General features: G+C 40.8%; 1 protein-coding gene across 9 annotated transcripts in view; it reads right to left on the bottom strand.

Annotated features, from left to right (window-relative positions):
* TRPM6 (transient receptor potential cation channel subfamily M member 6) overlaps window positions 1–22,627 on the bottom strand; it is a 199,046-nt gene that overhangs the window by 32,669 nt on the left and 143,750 nt on the right. For all 9 annotated transcript variants that reach the window (XM_053205267.1, XM_053205268.1, XM_053205269.1 and 6 more), the window contains 3 exons: window positions 19,903–20,035; window positions 2,477–3,612; window positions 2,181–2,293 (listed from right to left, as the gene is read on the bottom strand). In XM_053205267.1, coding sequence (XP_053061242.1) covers window positions 2,181–2,293; window positions 2,477–3,612; window positions 19,903–20,035 — 1,382 coding nt within the window. The remainder of the gene's footprint in view (window positions 1–2,180; window positions 2,294–2,476; window positions 3,613–19,902; window positions 20,036–22,627) is intronic.

Below are 22,627 nucleotides of genomic sequence, written 5' to 3'. Positions count from 1 at the left end.
ACATAATAAGAAGGAAAAACCATCTGTTTATATAAATAGGTGCAGAAAAAGCACTTGACAAATGCTGAGATCTACTAACATAAAAATTCTCAGAAAACAAGGTGCAGAAGGGAATTCTTTAACTTGATAAAGGGCATCTACATAAAAAGCTACAGCTAACACTGTATGTACTAATAAAAGCCCAATGTTTTCCCCCTAAGAGCAGAGACAAGGAATGGACTCTGCTTTTACCACTTTTATTCAGTCTATAACTAGAGATTCTAGCCAGTGTAATAAGGCACGAAAAATAAATAAAACACATCCTGATTTGAAAGAAAAGTAAAACAATCTTCATTTGTACATAACATGATCATTTATATAGAAAAGTCTGAAGAAGCAACAAATCTACTCAAATTAATAAGCTTAGCAAGATTGTAAGATAAAATAAATATTTTAAAAGTATATTTGTATATACCACCACCAAATAATCAGAAATTATTTTTTATAATTTCATTAATAATAAAATAAAAAATATTAAGTACTTATGGATACATTTTTAAAAATATGTGCAAGAACTGTACACCCAAAACTATAAAATGCTGCCAAGAGAGATTAAGGAATATCTAAATAAATAGACATATCATGCTCATAGATCAGAAAAGTCATCACTGTTAAGATGCCAATTCTCCCCAAGATGATTCACAGAATTCTACTCTCCCCAACAAGTTTCTCTGTAAAAATTGTCAAGCTGATTCTAAGTATATGTGGAAATACAAAGAAACTAGAATAGCCAACAAACAAACAAAACCTTTGAAAAGGAAGAAAAACTTCAGCAGACCTATACTATGTGATTTCAATATTTAATATAAAATTATAGTATTCAATATACTGTAATATTATCATAAAGATAGACATATAGGTAAATGGAACAGAATATATCCAGAAATAGATCTACACATATTATGAACACACATGGCCAATTAATTTTTGACAAAGGTGTCAAGGCAACCCAATAGGAAAAATATAATCTTTTTACCCGAAAATACTAGAAAAAATTGATATTCGTATTCAAGGAAGGAAGGGAAGAAAGAAGAGACAAAGAAAGAAAGGGGGGGGAGAAAAAAGGAAAAAAGGGAGGAATCTCAATCCTTACCTATCACCATATACAAAAATTAACTCAAAGTGGGCTAGAACTTAATATAAGAGCAAAAACTATGAAACTTCTAGAAGAAAACATGAGAGAAAATCTTAGTGATCTTGGGTTTTGCAAATTTTCTTAAACATGATGCAAAAAGTATAGACTGAAAAAAACAAGCAAGAGACTTCATTAAAATAAAAAATGTATGCACTTCAAAGTACATTTATGAAAAAGCAAAAGGCAAGCCACCAAGAGAAAATATTTATAAAACATATATCCAACAACGGGCTTATATCTAGAAAAAAACTCTGACAACTTAATAATAAGACAACCCAATTTTTTTTTCAGGGAACTCTACGCCCAAGGTGGGGCTTGAACTCATGACCCCCCAAGATCAAGAGTTGCATGCTCTACTGACTGAGCCAGCCAGGTGCCCCTCAACAATCCAATTTTTTAAGTAGCATATTTAAACAGACAGGTGACCAAAAAAAGATATATGGATGTCAAATAAGCATGTGGAAAGATACTTTGCAGCACTAGTCGCCACAGAAATGCAAATGAAATCACTGTGAGATACCATTACACAGCCACCACGACGGCTAAAATTAAAAAGACGGGGCATACTAAGGATTGGTGAGAATGTGCCCCACCGAAACACTCATAAACTGCTCCTCAGAAACTGGTGGGAATGTAAAATGGCACAGCCACTTGGAAAAGCAGTTTGGAAGTTTCTTCTAAAATTAAACAAATACTCACCATATGACTCTGACATTCCACTCCTAAATATTTACCAAAGAGAAACTGAGACATATGTCCACACAAAGACTTGTGCACAAATGTTCATAACAGCTTTGTTTGGAATAGCCAAAAACTGAAAATAACACAAGTGTCCTTCAGCATGTGAGCTGATAAATGAGCTGTGGCATTTCCACTCTGATGACTCTTAAATCTTCACTCCTTCCAGTACAGTGCTATTTTTTAGCGGCCTGGCACTTTACAATAAAGAGAAACCAAAAAAAGATAGGCTACTACCTCTACTGCCAATAACATGAAAGACACTTACTGGCACCTGTAGCCCTTGTGTTTTCTTCTTTTTCTTTGACAACCTCCTATCCTTGATTAGCATTTTTGTCCTGATCCATGCTGACTGCCTGATCTCTGAGGATCTTGAAAGATCTGTAAAGGAAAGCATTTGCATGAAAAAGTTTAAGAAGATTGTACAGGGAGCCATTTGGTTTTACAGACAGCTGAGAATGGGGAGAATGAGGATGTAGTTAAAGATCATCGACCTTTAAAACATAATAGCCATGCACAGAATTTAATAGTTGATTTTTTAACAAAAATAAAATCACTTCTTACTTTTAATCCTACAGATCTTCAGTTTCTCCTCCTTGTGGAATCTCAAACTATGACTCCGAGTGAAGGGCCTATCTCTGCAGAAAGGATTGATCCAAAAGGATGTGTTTGGCGGCAGCCATGGTCCCACTTCTGAGCAATCGCTACTCTGGGCCAAGCTTGATGAGTTATCAGACAGGGATCTGACCCGGATCTGCTTCTGGCATTGGTCATTCTCCTCACCACCACAAGTGGAGGCCAAGCAGGTTTGCCATTTTTTCTTGATGCTAAACACACCAGTTTCATCACCTTCTGAAAATGCCCAGTTCACATATCCACCTCCAACTTGCATGCTTTCAGCTTGAGAAGGGAGGGAGGTCACTTGCATGGGTGCTGGTGTGCAAATCAAAGTGGGTGGAACTTGCTCCCCCTTGTCTTCTCTGGCTGGTGTGTGAGCAATTGACTCGTACTGTTCCTTGGGTTCAGCCACTGAGCCCTGAGCTGAGATACCTGGGGTCTGCCAAGTCAGATGAACAGGGACCTCATTCTGGGCGACCTGTTCAGTTGCCATCACATCTATACCTGCTTCCACAGATGGTCTGAACAGGGGCAAGTCAATTTCCTCAGAAAAAGGAACTTGCTTTAGATAAGAGGGGACCAGAAGAAACTGGCCATGCTTTGGGTGTGTTTGTGTGTAAAGGGACACTCCAGAAGCAACTACACTAGTTTCTGTGTCTTGCTTTTCCTGCTCATCTCTTATATTTGAAGCCTTTCTCTGAATGTCTGTAATCTCAAGAAGGGGTCCCCTCTGTACTCTTAGGGTATGCTGACCTCTGGCCAGGCTCCGCAGCAAAGAAGGAGGCATGCTATAATACTGATATTTCTTCTCCCCAGAGATCTCCATGCTGCCTAGAACCCCTGCACAGATGACATTGCTCCAGCTGTGGGGAAGTTTTCTGCAAGTAGAATGCTTTCTGTTGGCCAGGAGAGCCTCATCCTCTTGTAAGGTGTCAACAGCAGAAAGGACTTTTAGGGTATCCACCGTTAGGGCAGAGAGGTCCTGCAGGTGCCCCACTTGGCTGTCCAAGGACAGTAAGGAGTCCTTTATAAAAGACACTTTTTCGTTCATTTCTTTCAGCTGGAAGTACATCTCTGTAACCCTGATGGTAAAGGGAGGGAGAAAACCAATAAATGCATTAAGCTAAGAAGAACTTTCCTTGTTCTTCTCCCATCCTACAGCCTGCCTTAGGAGGCTCCTCAGCCTAAGCTGCTTCCCCAAGTTAGGTGAGTCTTCTGCCTTCTCATCCCAGGTGATCTCCCCCACTCCTATAATTCCCACTATCTCCCCAATGAGGAAACACTACAAATCTGTATTTCTAGCCCTTATTTCTAACATTTCAGAACCACATTTCCAGCTAGTTATGCCTCCAATTGTTCTATCCATCAGCCCTATTGTATTCATTAATATATTCATTAATTTGCATGACAAACATCTGAATATCTCCTACTGACAAGCCCTATATTACTTTGGATACAGAAAAAAGATCTTGAGGAAGAAGCCAGAATGAGAGGAACAGAATAATCAAGTATGTAATTAGAAAAAAAAAATTATAGATCTTAAACAACAACAACAATAAAAATCCAAGTCTACAGTTCAAATAGGCTTCCCAAGCTGCAAGCAAAACCCATTCTAAGAGACCTACATTCAGAGAAAGCCTCAGCCAAATTTTTAAAATTATTTTGAAAACTTTAACCCAACATTATGATGTTTAGCCGTGGATTCATGTAAAAGCAGCACAAGACATTTTCAGCTGGAAGAGTCAAAAGGCAAATCGAATCTAATTAAATGTATTAATTGACTTAGAGACAGAACGAATGAAGGAAATGTTGGTTAGTATTATCTGTATATTTATAAATACCTCCAAATGGGGATGGGTTTTACTCTGTGCCCCCAGAAAGAAATATGTTGATGTCCTAATGTCCCAGTAACTTGTAGATTGGGACTTTATTTGGAAACATGGTCTTTACAGAGATAATCAAGTTGAATTGAGGTCATTACGGTAGGCCCTAAGCCACTATGGCTGGTGTCCGTATAAAAGGGAAATCTGGACACAGTGAGAAGATGATGTGAATATACACAGGGAGAAAGCCACCCTAGGACTTCAGTAATGCATCTACAAGCCCAGGAATACCAAGGATTGACAGTAAACACCAGAAGCTAGAAGAGGCAAGGAAGGATTCTCCGCTAGAGGCATCAGAGCAAGCATGGCCCTACCCCTACCAACTTCTTGATTTTGGACTTGTAACCTCCAGAATGGTGAGACAACAAATTTCTGCTGTTATAAGACACCCAATTTTTGGTACTTCATTATGGCAGCTTAGGAAACTACTTACATCTTTCTAAGCTTAACAATACATACAATAAATTACAAAATGTATCAGACTTGGTTACAAAAAATAAACTCCTACACATAAAAATATAACACTTTAAAATAAATGGTAAGTTGGAGATTATTCTAACAAATACGATGAGGTGTTTGTATCCTTCGATAAATCAAAACTTTTATGAATTGTTATGGAGAAAAAATTAAGAAGAATCCAAAGGATGTGAACAGACAATTCACAAAAGACAAAATATAAAAGATAAGGAAATATGGTAAAATATTCACACTCATTAGGTATGCAGAGAAATGGAAATGAAAACAACGATGAGCTCATCTACACTGTAACAACATTTTCTTAGCCTCGCAAATGATTAAAATAACTCTGGGGACAAGGATGCCACACTGGGCCAATTAGGCAATGTACATAAAGAGGCTATAATTTCACTGTGCTAAAGGTGATAGAGATATTCTTTACATTACGAGACAGAATATCATGCAGCTGTTAAAATCATGTTTACATTGTTAATAGTAATTTCCTTTGGCTTATTTATTTATTTATTTATTTATTTATTTTAAGTTTCTTTGTTTTTGAGAGACAGAGCGTGAGTGGGGAAGGGGCAGAGAGAGAGGGAGACCCAGAATCTGAAGCAGGCTCCAGCCTCTGAGCTGTCAGCACAGAGCCCGATGTGAGGCTCCCTCGAATTGCAAGATCATGACCTGAGCCGAAGTCGGTCACTTAACTGACTGAGCCACCCAGGTGCCCCCAAACTTGTATAATTTTAACTAAAAAAAAAAAAAAGTATATATACACATACATACACACATACATATATGACAAAATGGAAAAAAGAACAACATTTTCAGAGTGGGCTCTGGCTTATGACATATTTTCTTTCTTTTCTTTCCCTGTTTTATTCTTTTATTTGGATAAGCGAATATTCTGAGCAAATTCTCTATAATGAAAATCTTTGATAAACAGAAATAAAATAGTGGTGCCTGAGTGGCTCAGTTGGCTAAGTGTCTGACCCCTGATATTGGCTTAGGTCATGATCTCATGGTCATGAGATCAAGTCCCGTGTCAGCCTCCATACTGGGCATGGAGCCTGCTTAAGAGTCTCTCTCTCCCTCTGCCTTTCCCTGACTCATAATCAATCTCTCTCTCTCTCTCAATCTCAATCAATCAATAAAGTTAAAGAAAAAAAAAACCAGCAAGGGAGGGAATCTTATCCAATTTCATGGCTGACATGACCATATGCATGAATTAAAAATGATCCCCAGGAGGGACACCTGGGTGGCTCAGCCAGTTAAGCATCTGACTCTTGATCTCAGCTCAGGTCATGATCTCATGATTCATGAGATCAATCCCTGCACCTGCTATCAGCACAGAGCCTGCCTGGGATTCTCTCTCTCTCTCTCTCTCTCTCTCTCTCTCTCTCTCTCTCTCTCCATCTCCCTCTCTCTCTCTCTCTCTCTCTCCCCCCCTGCATCTTTCTCTCTCTCCTTCTCAAAATAAATAAATAAACTTAAAAAAAAAGATCCCCAGTCTTATGTGGGGACTGGAAGAAGCAGTGATTATACTATGGAGAATTTAGCATTCGGGTGCAACAAGCACTTGCCAAAATAGTGTGAGACTTTCCCTATCTAGAATATACCTCACGTCATATGGATCGAGACATCCTCCACTTCTTTCTGGGAGCTTGGCAGATAGGAATTAAACAATGAAGAGGGTGGTATTTTCTGTGTTTATTATATGTGGGTGGACCCCTCTCTTTCTTACTTCTGCTATAGAATTCAACTTCTGTCACTCAATAGAGGCTTAATAAATGCTTCCTGACCCTCTGGAGCCTGCAAAACAAGAATTGGCAGGGATGATGACGGAAAGAGCACAAAATATATGTATATCCCTTTCCAAATATGCTTAATTGGAGCCTCTCCATCTAGTGCACTGCTTCATCTAATTCAGACACAGTACAGTCTGAACAGCAGTAATGGAGGCTCATTAAGCTCCATTAGCAGCAGTCCCATCGAATGGATACAATAGAAGCCAGCAACTATTCACAGCAACAGGTGACACGCTACAATAGAGACCTGTTAGACAAATAACCTGGTCACCCTCACGTCGGGTCCTCTTGCTTCTATGGGCACTGTTTATTTCAAAGCATTATGTCCTGTGAAACATATTTTGATTGTATTCCTCAGCCACCAACCGCATTAATTTAATCTAAACTTTCAGTCGTTCTTACATGTAACATAAATTCTTATAAGTTTCGTTTCCCCTGTGCAAGGTTTTTTTTTTTTAATGTAAAATTTATGGCCAAATTTTTTCCCATACAACACCCAGTGCTCATCGCAACAGGTGCCCTCCTCAGTGCCCATCACCCACCCTCCCCTGCCTCCCACCCCCCATCAACCCTCAGTTTGTTCTCAGTTTTTAAAAGTCTCTTATGGTTTGGCTCTCTCCCTCTCTAACTTTTTGTTTTTTTCCTTCCCCAAGGGAAGGCCGGTATGGTTATTGTTTAACTGTGGGTCTTTGAACAAGATGTTTTAATAAAATAAGGTTATAAGAAGTATAATTATAACCATCATGATAATCATAATATTCACCGAGTGCTCACTATGTGCCAGGCACTTTACAAAGACTCTACATAATTATTTTATTTAATCTGCATAACAACCCTATAATGTAGGCATTACTTTTATCCTTTTCATAAAAGAGGTTGAGCCGGTCAAATGGTTGGGGATAGAGGGAGGCTTCAAACCCAGACGGTCTGACTCCACATCCAGTGGCATTAACCCCTGCACTCTGGCACCTCTGGGCAACTCATCCGGGATCTAGACAAAGTTCTCACGGGGGCCTTTGAGGCCTGGGAAGGGTTAAACAAATTACACCAAAGTTTCCCACGCTGGGAGGTATTCACAAATGTTCCTCAGTAAGGTTTCACAGCAAAATAATGACAGGACCTGCTTAAGTGATAACTCTGCTGAGTCACCATGTGACTTGTTTTAAAATGCAGCCCTTCCTGGAAAGATGGTGGAGTCGTAGGAAGGACCCTCTGCTTGCCTTGTCCCTCAAATACAGCTAGCTAAATATCAAATCATTCTGAACACCCAGGAAATCTATCTGAGGAGCAAAAGAGGCCACATCATGGAAGGCAGGAGGTACAGAGACACGATTTGGGGGAGAAAAGAATTGCCAGCGCTGCAGAGGGAAGGGAGTTGCGTTCAGGGACAGGAGACAGAAAGAGAGAGAAAGAGACTAGAACACAGGGCATTGCACCAGAAAAACACGTCCCGATAACCACTGATGGGGAAAGCAAGAGAGGCTGATTATCACAAGTTTTTACAAGGCAGCGGAGCTCAGTCTGAAGTTTGAGAAGTCAGGGTGGAGCCTGGCAGGCACAGAGGTGCTCCTGTGGAGGAGGGCAGAGGCCCGAAGCAGACAGTGGTTTCTGAGTATCCCCTGGGTCACCCTGGGAGAGAAAGCCCCCCTTCGTCGAGTGCATTTGGGAGAGGCAGAACTGCCTCTCTGGGAACGAAAGAGCCAGAAGGCACCACTGAGCCGCCCTGCTCATCGGCATATGAGCAGAGATGCCTGCCTGACCCAGATGCTGCCTTTTTGCTGCACTTTACCACAGACCCCAAGCCCCTGCATGTTCAAGGAACTGCCCTTCTGGGACAAACCGGCACCTGCCAGGGCACAGCAAGAGCCACCCCCCCCCCCCCCCCCGCCATTATCAAGGTGGGTCCCTACCGTGCCGGGTCTCTAACAGTTGGATTTCTGAAACCTAAGCAGCAAGCCTGAATTATACACAGGAGCACTGTGCTGCCACATGGGCAGATGGGCTCGGACACAGGGTGAAGGCAGGGATCTGACAGAAGCCTGGGATAAAAGAGGGGAGATGGTTAAGTCTTCTGGGAGGGATTCCTGAACAGCAGCAGGCACAAATTCCCCTCTGGGGTGAAAGCAGGCTGATGCCACTGTTCACTCCTCCCATCAGCGTGGACAGACTTCGGAGACGCAAAACCCATGGTGGAGGCTTGAGCCTTGCTTACGTGAAGCCCCGCCCCCTGCACTCTGCAGGTGCTTCTGAGCTAGGGCAAGTGTGCCCGAGAGGCAGAGCGGCAGCGGGCCCCTCCCCCAGAAGACCAGCACAAACCTCCCACATGCACCAAGTCTACTTGCCAGAAAGTGCTGCAAAGTTTCAGCAACAGGGGAAATAGGATCTAGCTTCTTTTAACAAGGAGACCAAAACACACCTAGTTAAAACCTGGAGCACAATGGACAAGGTGGTAATATTTCTTACTGCAGACAAGAAGAAACTCTGCAGAAGACTGACCTGAGGGAAAGAGCAGCCAAAACACAACAGCAGAGTGCACACCGCATACACAAAAAACACTTCCTAACGCCCCAGGCCCTGGGCAGTACATGACCTCTCCTTAATATAGCCATTATTTTCAGGAGCAGGAAACATAACAGGCTTTCCTAACACACAGAAGACAGAGGCCTAGACAAAAATGCCAAGATGGAGGAATTCATCCCAAAAGAAAGAACAAGAAGAGGTCATGGCCAGGGATCTAATCAAAACAGATATAAGGAATATGCCTGAGCCAGAATTTAAAACAACAATCACAAGGATACTAGCCAGCCTTGAGAAAAGCATGGAGAACACCAGGGAGTCCCTTACCACAGAGATAAAAGACCTAAACACTAGTCAGACTGACTGGATGTACTGACCATAAGAATGGAAGAAGCAGAGGAACGAATACATGATAGAGAAGATACAATTATGGAAAGTAATGAAGCTGAAAAGAAGAGGGAAAAAACAATACTGAATCACAAATGTAGATTTAGGGAACTCAGTGACTCCATTAAGCATAATCGCATTTGTATCATAGCAGTGCCAGAAAAAGAGAGGGAAAAAGGGCCAGAAGGTTCATTTGAGCAAATTATAGCTGAAAACTTCCCTAATCGGGGAAGGAAACAGACATCCAAATCTAGGAGGCAAAAAGAACTCCCATCAAAATCAACAAAAGCAGGCCAACACCACGATATTTCATAGGAAAATTTGTAAAATACAGAGATAAGGAAAGAATCCTGAAAGCAGCAAAGGAAAAGAAGTCCCTAACCTACAAGGGAAGACAAACCAGGCTTGTAGCAGATCTCACCACAGAAACTTGGTAGGCTAGAACGCAGTGGCAAGATACAGTCAATGTGCTGAATGGAAAAATATACAGCCAAGAATACTTTATCCAGCAAGGCTGTCATTCAGAATAGAAGGAGACATAAAAAGAGTTTCTCAGAAAAACAAAAAGTTTGTGACTACTAAACCAGCCCTGTAAGAAATAAAAGCAGGGGGTGGGGAGGGGATGCCAGGATGACTGTTGGTTAAACCTCCAACTCTTGATCTCAGCTCAGGTCATGATCTCACGATTCATGAGAACGAGCCCCATGCCGGGCTCTACACTGACTGCATGGAGCCTGCTTGGGATTCTCTCTGTGCCTCTTTCCCTGCCCCTACCCTGCTCATGCCTTCTCTCTCTCTCTCTCTCAAAATAAAAAAAATAAACTTCAAAGAAATATTAAAGAGGACTCTGAGTGGGAAAGAAAGACAAAAAACAACAAAGACTAGAAAGGAACAGAGAACATCTCCAGAAACACCGATTTTACATGTAATACAACGGCACCAAATTCATATCTATTAATAATCACTCTGAATGTAAATGCGCTAAGCACTCCAATCAAAAGAGACAGAGTATCAGAATGGATTAAAAAAAAAAGCGCCTACAAAAGACTCATTTTAGACCTAAAGGCACCTGCAGATTAAAAGTGAGGGGATGGAGAACCAATTTATCACGCTAATCGACGTCAAAAGAAAACTAGAGTAGTGATACTTCTATCCAATGAACTAGATTTTAAACCAAAGACTGGACAAAAGATATGGAAGGACACTATATCATATTAAAGGGGTCTATCCAACAAGAAGATCTAACCATTGTAAATATTTATGCCCCAACTTGGAAGAACCCAAATACATAAATCAATTAGTAACAAACATAAAGAAACTCATTGATAATAATACAAGAAAATTTGTAAAATACAGAGATAAGGAAAGAATCCTGAGAGCAGCAAGGGAAAAGAAGTCCCTAACCTACGAGGGAAGACAAATCAGGCTTGCAGCAGATCTCACCACAGAAACTTGGTAGGAAAATTTGGGACTTAAGGGAAAATTAGGGACTTTAACACCCCACTTACAGTAATGGACAGATCATCTAGCAGAAAATCAACTAGGAAACAATGGCTTTGAATGACACACTGGACCAGATGGACTTAACAGATATATTCAGAACATTTCCTCCTAAAGCAACAGAATATACATTCATTCCAAGTGTCCATGGAACATTCTCCAGAATATATCACATACTGACTCACAAATAAGGCTTCAACAAGTACAAAAAGACTGAAATCATGCCTTGCATATTTTCAGACCACAATGTTATGAAACTTAACATGAACCACAAGAAAAAATTTGGAAAGACCAAAAATACATGGAAGTTAAAGAACATCCTACTAAAGAATGAATGGGTTAACCAGGAAAGTAAAGAAGAAATAAAAAAAAAAATACATGGAAGCAAACAAAAATGAAAACACAACAGTCCAAATCCTTTGGGATGCAGCAAAAATGGTCATAAGAGGGAATTGTATAGCAATACAGGTCCTCCTCAAGAATAAAGAAAAGTCTTAAATTTTAATACTCAACATAACCTTACACGTAAAGGAGCCAGAAAAGGAATAGCAAATAAAGTCTAAAGCCACCAGAAGAAGGAAAATATAAATATTTGAGCAGAAATAAATTATACAGAAACACACAAACAAAATAACCAGTAGAACAGACAGATAAAACTAGGAGCTGGTGGTTCTTTGAAGGAATTAATAAAATTGATAAACCCCTAGCAAGATTTATCACAAGAAAAGAGAAAGGACCCAAATAAACAAATCACGAATGAAAGAGGAGAGATCACAACCAATACCACAGAAATACAAAGAGTTATAGGAGAATACTATGAACCAACAAATCGGGCAATCTAAATTCCTAGAAATATATAAACTATCAAAACTGAAACAGGAAAAAATAGAACATTTGAACAGACCCAAAACCAGCAAAGAAATTGAATCAACAATCAAAAATCTCCCAACAAACAAAAGTCCAAGGCCACATGGCTTCCTGGAGGAATTCTACCAAACATTTGAAGAAGAGTTAATACCTATTCTTCTCAAATTGTTCCAAAAAATAGAAATAGAAGTAAAACTTCCAAAATCATTCTATGAGGCCAGCATTACGTAGATTCCAAAACCAGACAAAGTTCCCACTAAAAAAGGAGAATTACAGAACAAAGAAGTGAAGATTCTCAAGAAGATACTAGCAAATTGAATCCAACAGTACATTAAAAGAATTATTCACCACAATTAAGTGGCATTTATTCCTGGACCACAAGGGTGGTTCAACATTCATAAGTCAGTCAACAGGATACACCACATTAATATTCTGTAAATAGATGCAGAAAAAGCATTTGACAAAATACAGCATCCATTCTTGAAAAAAACCCTCAGCAAAGTAGGGATAGAGGCAACATACCTCAGCATCATAAAGGGCATATACAAACACCCACAGCTAATAATATCCTCAGTGGGGAAAAACCAAGATCTTTTCCTCTATGGTCAGGAACAAGACAGGGATGTCCATTGTCACCATTGTTATTTAACACAGTAGTGGAAGTCCTAACTTCAGCAATCAGACAACAAAAAGAAATAAAAGGCACCTAAATTGGCAAGGAAGAAGTCAAACTCTCACTCTTCACAGATGACATGATACTCTATGTAGACACCTGAAAGACTCCACCAAAGAAAAACCCGCTAGAACTGATACATGACTTCAGCAGACACACAGGATATGAAATCAACATACAGAAGTCTGTCGCATTTCTATACACCAATAATGAAGCAACAGAAAGAAAAATCAAGGAATGGATCCCATTTACAATTACACCAAAAATCATAAGATATCTAGGAATAAACCTAACCACAGGGGTAAAAGATCTGTACTCTGAAAACCATACAATACTTATGAAAGAAGCTGAAGAACACACAAACAACTGGAAAAATGTTCCATGCTCATAGATTGGAAGAACAAACATAGCTAAAATGTCTATACTACCCAAAGCAATCTACACATTTAATACAATTCCTATCAAACATCACTGGCATTTCTCACAGAGCTAAAGCATACAATCCTAAAATTTGTATGGAACCACAAAAGACCCTGAATAGTCAAAGCAATCCTGAAAAAGAAAGCCAAGCTGGAGGCATCACAATTCCAGATTTCAAGCTACATTACAAAGCTGTAGTCATCAAGACAGGATGGCACTGGCACGACAACAGACACATAGATCAATGGAACAGAATAGAAAACCCAGAATGGACTCACAGCTATGAAGTCATCTAATCTTTGACAAAGCAGGAAAGACTATCCAAAGGAAAAAAAGAGAGTCTCTTCAACGAATGGCACCAGGAAGACTGGGGCAACAAGCAGAAGAATGAAATTGGACCACTTTCTTACACCACACACAAAAATGAATTCAAAATGGATGAAAGATGTAAATGTGAGACAGGAAACCATCAAAATCCTAGAGGAGAAAACAGACAGCAACCTCTTTGACATCAACCGTATCAACTTCTTATTAGACACATTTCCTGAGGTAATGGAAGCAAAAGCAAAAACAAACTATTGGGACTTCAAGATAAAAGGCTTCTGCACAGTGAAGGAAACAATCAATAAAATTAAAAGGCAACCTACAGAATGGAGAAGATATTTGCAAATGATATGTCTGACAAAGGGTTAATATCCAAAAATCTACAAAGAACTTATCAAACTTAACACCCAAAAAGCAAATAATCCAATTAAGAAATGGCCAGAAGACATGAATAGACATTTTTCTACAGAAGACATCCAGATGGCTAACAGACACATGAAAAGATGCTCAACATCACTCATCATCAGGGAAATACAAGTCAAAACTACAATGAGCTACCACCTCACACCTGCCAGAATTGCTAAAGTTAACAACACAGGAAATAACAGATGTTGGCAAGGATGTGGAGAAAATGGAACCCTCGAACACTGTTGGTGGGAATGCAAACTGGTGCAGCCACTCTGAAAAATAGTATGAATGTTCCTCAAAAAGTTAAAAATAGAACTACCCTACGACCCAGCAATTGCACTACTAGGTATTCACCCTAAGGATACAAAAATACTGATTTGAAGGGGCTGTGCCCCGATGTTTACAGCAGCATTATCAATAATAGCCAAACTATGGAAGGAGCCCAAATGTGCATCAAACGATGATAGATAATGAAGACGTGGAATATATATACAATGAAATATTACTCAGCCATCAAAAAGAATGAAATTTTGCCATTTGCCATGATGTGGATGGCAAATAAATTAGAGAAAGATAAACACCATACGATTTGACTCATATGTGAAATTTAAGAATCAAAGCAGATGAACATAGAAAAAAAGGAAGGCACACCATAAGAGACTTTTAACTGTAGAGAACTACTGAGGGTTACTGGAAGGGAGGTGGGCAGGGGATAGGCTAAATGGGTGACAGACATTAAAGGAGGGCACTTGTGATGTGCACTGGGTATTATACGTAAGTGATGGATCACTGATTTCTACTCCTGAAACCGGTATTACCTTATATGTTAACTTTAAACAAAATCTAAACAAAAACTTTAAAAAAAAAACAAAATAAAATGTAGTACTTCCCAAATATAACATGCTTAATATGGAAAAATACCCAATTAACTAGTACCCCATAGAACAGAGAGAGGGAAGTGCTGGTTTATAGCACTAGGGTCAAAAATAACCAGTTTTCCAGTAAAGGAAGACATAAAACAGCCCTTAATACTTCTCTTTTTCTAGTATCACAACTCACTGAATTCTGTAAGTAGATAGATAGGTGATCTCTTCTTTACGGGTAAGGGCCCATGCAAATCCCCTCCTAATCTCATTTCCTTCCCTCTTCAAACTATTGGCTCGGCTACCTCGGGAAAGAATTCTTCCCTCCCTCCCATACCTCTGTGGCAAGCTCCCCAGGGGCTACCTCAACAAGGCCAGCCATGTAAACAAGGGCTGGTGAGGCAGCTCTGTCAACAGGGAAAATCGGTGGATGATGTTCTGAAAAACCGGGCCTCCATAATCGAATTCTAGAGCCCATGGAAGCCTCTGGAATAGTTTTCAGAAGCCACATACCCATCTAGCTTCTAATCCTTCTCTACGCAAATCTCAAGGGAAACAACCAAGAAGCATATCATGGTACATGATGACTAATGGTGTTAGGCTTACTTCCACCACCACCACCACCACCACCATCATTGAATTACTTGTTCATAAGTGTCTGCTTCTCAGGTTTTCACTCCATATTCATTTGGCTCACAACACTACCATTTCCTAGTTGTCCCTATTCTCCTCTGATAGATTCTGGCTCGTTTTCTCCATGAGCTCCTATTCCTTGGTCCATTATACAGCTGTCAGGACCCCCCTCATGGAACCACCCTCACCCCCCTGAGTTTCCTTACTTTTCTTGCTTCCTGGGCATACTCACTTCCTTGGTCATGGTTTTATTTTCCCACAAGGGGCAGGTGACTCCCAAATCTCCCTGTCCAGTTCAATCTTTACCCTAAGACTTCCTACCCTCACATCTAAAACCTCCCAGAAATCTCTGGCTAAATGTGCCATAAGAATCCACAAAACTGAAACTTGACAAAGCTAAAGCTAAAACTCAACAAAGCTAAAACTCATCACTTGCCCCCTCCCCGTGTCTTTTGCACATTTTTTTTTTCAATCATGGTGGTGCCACCTTTCACCTAATTACCCCCGCTACAGATCTGAGAGTCATCCTCGACTCCACCCTCTCCCTCGGCTGCATGTCCAATCCCTAACTCCCCTCATCAACTGCCCTTTCTAAATGTGTCTTCGTTCATCCCTTCTGCTACAGTCTGAATGTTTGTGTGTCCCTGAGATTCAGGTTGACATTCTAACCCCCAAAGTGATGATGTTAGTAGGTAGGGCCTTTGGGAGGTGATTAGGTCAGGAAGGTGGAACCCTCATGAATGGAATTCGTGGCTTTATAAAAGAGAACCCACAGAGCTCCCTCACCCCCGCCACCATGTGAGGATACAACATGGAGTCTACAACCTAGAAGGGGACTGTCACCCATACCGTGCTGGCACGCCGATCTTGGACAGCCTCCAGAACTTTAAGCAGTAACTTTCTGTTGCTTACAAGCCACCCAGCCTATAGTACTTCACTATACAGTCTGAACAGACTAAGACACCTCCTTTCAACCCCATCATGGCTACTTTGGCTAGCCCTTGGGACTCATCCTCCTGCTGCATCAGTCTCTCAAATGGCCTCCATATTTCCAATTCTGACACCTTAAATCCACACTGTAACTGAGGGAATCTGCCTAGAAAGTAAAACTGCCCATATCCAACCACCTAAAAATCCTTCCTTAGTTTATAGTATAAAGTAAGGGACTCTCCATGACCTTGTCCTCATTCATAGCCTAGGGCAGTGAGGTCATCTTATCTATTTATTCCCCTTTGAAGGTTTAAAAGAAAAGATGTATTTTTTTATATGAAATTTATTGTCAGATTGGTTTCCATACAACACCCAGTGCTCATCCCAACAGGTGCCCTCCTCAATGCCCATCACCCACTTTTCCCTCCCACCCACCCCCCCCATCGACCCTCAGTTTGTTCTCAGTTTTTAACAATCTCTTATGGTTTGGCTCCCTCCCTTTCTAACTTTTTTGTTCTCCCCCTCCCCCATGGTCTTCTGTTAAGATGTATTTAAAAAAAATTTTTTTTTACATTTATTTATTTTTGAGAAACAGAGGAGACAAAGTGTGAACGGGGCAAGGGCAGAGAGAGAAGGAGACACAGAATCTGAAGCAGGCTCTAGGCTCTGAGCAAGAGGTCAGCACAGAGCCCGACACGGGACTCAAACTCACACACTGTGAGATCATGACCTGAGCCGAAGTCAGAGGCTCAACCGACTGAGCCACCCAGGTGCCCCTGTTAAGATGTATTTAAAAAGAAATCACATTCATAGCTTTTTAGAGCCTTTCTTTTTTTTTTTTTTAATTTTTTTTTAACATTTATTTATTTTTGAGACAGGGAGAGACAGCATGAACGGGGGAGGGTCAGAGAGAGAAGGAGACACAGAATCCGAAATAGGCTCTGGGCTCTGAGCTGTCAGCACGGAGCCCGACGCGGGGCTCGAACTCACAGACCGTGAGATCATGACCTGAGCCAAAGTCGGATAGAGACTTTCTAAAAATATTTATTTTTGAGACGGAGAGAGACAGAGTGCGAGCAGGGCAGGGGCAGAGAGAGAGGGAGACACAGAATCTGAAGGAGGCTCCAAGGCCTGAGCTGTCAGCATCGATGCCGACACGGGGCTCGAACCCACGAACTGTGAGATCATGACCTGAGCTGAAGTCAGATGCTTGACCAACTGAGCCATCTGAGCACCCCAGAGCCTATCTTTACTTGCATCATACCCTTACTCTTGACCAGCACTCTGCCACACAGTCCATCTGTGTTATCTCATGTAATCCTCAACACGTCTAAGGGGTATATCTATTTTTGTGTACATCTTGCAAATAAGAAAACAAAGACCCAGAGTAAATTGGCCCAAGTACGTAGAGCTAGTAAATAGCAGACGCAGGCCTTCATCCTGGCTCTATAAACTCCTATCTGGGTATGTGTCTCCTGGAAGACCGAGAGCCAGGCTGGCCCATGGAACTCAGTGAGCATATCGATAACAGAGGCAGAATGTGAAGAAGAGGAACAAGGTAAGAGAAGGTCATCGAGCTCTGGCCTAAAGATATTATTTAAGGAAAATAAAATTTTGTGGGCTCAAAAACCAATTCTATTTGATATTTTGTTCTCAATATAAAATTTGGTCTGAAATTCAATCAGCCACCTAAGTACATATCTACATAATATGGTATCATTTGAAAAGTGCAGAAAAGGGCACCTGGGTGGTTCAGTTGATTGAGCATCTGACTTCAGCTCATGACATCAGGTCATGATCTCATGGTTTGTGAGTTCTAGCCCCACGCTGGGCTCTGTGCTGACAGCTTGGAGCCTGGAGCCTGCTTCATATTCTATGTCTCCCTCTCTCTGCCCCTCCCCAGCTCACTCTCTGTCTCTATCTCTCAAAAAATTAATAAACATTAAAAAAAAGTGCAGAAATATCCATAGTGAACCATTTACAGAGTTCTTTGTGTAATTCAATTAAGGATTCACTATCTATCCATTTGGATATCAGAAAAAAATACATGCATTATTAGGTATAACATTTTATTTTGGGGCATCTGGGTGGCTCAGTTGGTTGAGCGTCTGACTTCAGTTCAGGTCATGATCTCTCAGTTCGTGAGTTTGAGCCCCGCATCAGGCTCTGTGCTGACTGCTAACAGCCTGAAGCCTGCTTCGGATTCTGTGTCCCCCTCTCTCTGCCCTTTCCCCGCTCATGTTCTGTCGCTCTCTGTCTCTCAATAAACATTAAAAAAAATATTTGTTAAACACTTTTATTTTTTAACTGTTTATTTATTTTTTGAGAGAGGGAGAGAGAGAATGAGCAGGGAGGGGCAGACAGAGAGGAAGAGAGAATCCTAAGCAGGCTTCATGCTGTCAGCGCAGAGCTCAACGCGGGGCTGAAACTCACAAACCGTGAGATCGTGACCTGGCCCAAAATCAAAAGTCAGATGCTTAACTGACTGAGTCACCCAGGTGCCCCAGGTATAACATTTTATAGCCAGGTCCGTGTATATTTGAAAATGAAGGAACGCCTTTAACTTCTGTCAATTTGCTTTGGTTACAAAAACAATTCTGTGTTGTTTTTTAAAAAAAAAAATGCATATAACAATGCAGTCTTCCATATTTTAACACAATGCCATGTACGCACAATTATCAGTACAGCCATGATGGCTTTGATCCCAGTTTCTGAATACGTTCACTTTCTCCAATACATTTTCTCTTTCCTCAAATCTCTCAGTGGCCTCCCTGCACTGACCCCCCAAATCACACATACCCACAGGCACCATCAGATGGTCCCCTGGCCTCGACAGCTGTGTGCCCGCATCCTCCTGAACACTGGCCGTACTCTCTCCAGGCGCCCTGTTTGAGGGAGATGCCCAGGACCTGCAGTAAACCGTTCCTCGGGGACTGCACTTCGGCAAATCACCTCCTCCCTCCTGTTTCTGCAGCTTCTCCCTTGCTGGTGAATCATTTCCAGGACCACACGCGTTTATTTTGTTATCTCCATATGAAAGCAAAACAAGAGAACCTCCCCTGTCCTCATCTCCCCAGTGCAACCAGGACGCAGCCCTCGACCTTCTCTAGTCCTACCTGCTGCTCATGGACGCACCTTGCTGCCTCAGGCATCTGCATTTGCTGTTCCTTCGATCAGGTGTGCCATCCCACTGGATGTCTCTGCCTGGCCCTCCCCTCTCAGTTCCCCCCTCTGCGACTCCGCAGTGACCTCCCTGCCCCAGACTACCCCAAGGAGTCCAACCCAACCCCCAACTCTGGCAGACCCCTCCCCAACATCATTTCCTATTCCCTTACGCAACTTTATTTTCTTCATCGCTATTTAACTGACATCGAATTACATATTTGTATGTGTTTCCTTGTTTGTTATGTGTCCTCCATCCCCGCCCTCTTACTGGTCTGCCTGCACACACTAGAACACAAGTCCTACAAAGGCAGGGACTCTTGTCTCTTATTCATCATTTATCACTGGTGAATGGAAGAGCGTCTGGAATACACATAGTAGGTCCTCAATGAATACACATCAATTCCATAAATATTATACACTGACAAAAAAAATTTTTAGAGAATCTAAACTTCTGGGTTTTAAAAATACATCTTTCTACTTCTTTGGACATTTTAGTAGAATCAGGTTTGGGGAGCTGGAAAAAACATGTATCTTTTACCTTTCTGATGTTACTCGGATTCGTTCCTCACAGCTGTAATTCAGTCTTTCCATCTTCTCGTGGAAGTAGATTTCCACACACTGTTCTTCAAAGTCATGAAGTCTCTTCAGATCCTCATCACTCAGGTAGAGTTCTGTGTAAATAAGTATGGCACATTAAAAAAAAAATCATAATTTGCCTTTAACAGGAAGCTGATACTGAGTAGGCGGGGCTTTTCTTCCACTTGTGTTGAAAACTCTATGAACTGGAGCTCGCGTGATAAAACTTTGCTGCTCTATCACACCAAATTCTTAATATTAATGGAGAGGCAGTGTGTAGAAACAGATAGAAACACCAGATTGGATCTTGCCTATCTGTCGTATAAACAGGCATGGGAATTTGAACAGGACTCATGTGGAACAGACACTCTGTTCAATATGCTCATAGGTTAGAATGTCTCTACCCATTTACAAAAATCTGCTACATTTATATGCATATGGGTAAAGAATCTGGTTGCCTCCCTCTCCTCTGCCAACTGTTTTGTCTATCAAAATGACAATAAGTAACCTGTAGGTTAAAATCAAGGTTAGATGAAGTCCAAGTCTGTTAAATTAATCCAGCAAGTGTCAGAAAGTTTCATGTTGTTACACTGAATTTGTACAACATAGTTTGAACTGCATAAGTTCACTTACATGTGGGTTTTTTTCTCAGTAAAGAGTAAATACCATTTTTTGGTAAATACTGTAAATGTTTCTCTCCCGTAAGATTTTCTTAATAACCTTTGCCTTTCTCCAGCTTGCTTTATTATAAGTCTCAGTATACAGCACATATAATATCCACGGTATGTGTTAATTAACTATGTTATAAGGCTTCTGGTCAACAGTAGGCTATCAGTAAAGTTTGGGGGGAGTCAAAAGTTATATACTGATTTTTGACCATGCAGGGGGCTGACATCCCAACCCCAATGTTGTTCACGGATAAATGGGACTAAGTTACTCTACTAGAAACAGAAACATCATTGCCAGTCAGTGGCTGAGGCTGTCCACCTTCCTTGACATAATTATAATTAACTCACAAAAAGACACATCACTTCATGATATTATGAAACAATTCTGTGTCAGACTTTGATGATCACATTCCATCTACCACCTTGGCTCTCACTCTGATCTAACAGAAAAATACATTAGCTCTTGAGCAGGTTTCTAATACTTGGAAAATATATAAATGGTGTCGCAAAAAGGGTAAAAATTGGTGCATTCTCTTCCTTCAGTGGTATCACTTAACTTAGGGAAAAAAATAGAGTTCCCTCAAACTTATTAGAAATGCAAACATTCCATTATTTTCCAATAAAATAGGGAAAAATATTGATTTTATGGCATGAAAGAATCTCTCAGAACTAAAAAAAAAAAAAAATCCAGTATCCTCACTCACAAACTCTAAATGCCTGTTTGCATCAAAGAATCTCTTAAGAATGAGGAACTTTACAATTGTTATGATTTAATCTTTCTGTGGATTCCTAAGAGCAAACAACCCAAGGACCAATCCCAGTGACAGCTGCAGCCTGCATGTGTGGAGCGTTCTTGTGACTCTCCGCCAGGTGGCACTGCAGCCCCAAATGCAAACGATCTTCAAAACAGGATGGGAAGAAGTTTCAGAAAAATGCAAGAATTTTCCGGAACTCAGAATGAACACACCTCCATGCTTCGGCAAATTTACTTTCGTTATATACCGGAATCACCCTATAAGCCCAGATGAAGGCAAGCCCCAAATGTGGCCAAACCCCAGCCAATTCCAGGATCTCTCAGGTGGTCCACATTCTACTGTTAACTTGCAGCAGGTTCACGGACAGGCCTGGGACAGCTCTCTGTTAGAAGCCTAAAGTTTAGAGTATAATTAGAAACCTTTAAATTAACTTCATTTGTGCTTTGGCTTCCTTATTAAGGCTGAATCTCTTGGGGGGCAGCGGATGGAAAAGAAAAATAAATCTCCGAAGTGACTCAAGAGGAGAAAAATACTTCACTGAGCCAATTACCAGCAAGAAGAAAAGCATATCATCCTATCAACCTTGTAATGACACCTGTCCCCCTAAAAGCCCATAGAAATGTATAAATAGTGCGCAATCCATTATCTGAAACTCCTGGAACCAAGTGTGTTTTAGAATTCAGAATTTTCCTTTTCTCAATTTCGAAAGGTAATACAGTACATATACCATAAATGCAGTAAAATACCTAACTGAGGCTAGGGCAGTACCCAAAAATCCAACACATTATTTCTGCAGCAAAATCAATGAATAGTCACACTACAAGGGATAAAGACAATAAATGGCTTCACATTAGTTCCATCAGCCTCTTTTATCCCAATGAGTCTCTAACTTAAGAAGGGGGGGAAAAAAGCTTTCCATTTTCAGGCGTATTTTGGATTTAGGGATTGATATAAAGGATTGTGGGTTTATGCCACCCATTTCCTTTATATTCAGGGACTATCTAAAAATGGGCATGGCACCAATTGTGAAATTGCTTGAAAGGAACTACCAAAAGATCTGCAAAACCACAATAAGAAATGTTCTATTATAACAGTTAGTGTGACAGTCATATCATGCAGGTTAAGATACGAATCAGCAAAATTAACTAGGAGATTCTCAAAAAATGTAGACTTAAGCACTGCAAAACAAATAAATACATAAATACATAAGAAAAGTAAAGAAAAATATAAAAATGAGAATCCACATTTCCGCATCCTGAATTGT

Source organism: Acinonyx jubatus, chromosome D4 (assembly GCF_027475565.1).
Source record: "Acinonyx jubatus isolate Ajub_Pintada_27869175 chromosome D4, VMU_Ajub_asm_v1.0, whole genome shotgun sequence".
Classification (NCBI taxonomy): Eukaryota; Metazoa; Chordata; class Mammalia; order Carnivora; family Felidae; genus Acinonyx; species Acinonyx jubatus.
The sequence above is the reverse complement of the archived record's forward strand: the minus strand, read 5'-3'. Positions and strand labels throughout refer to the sequence as shown.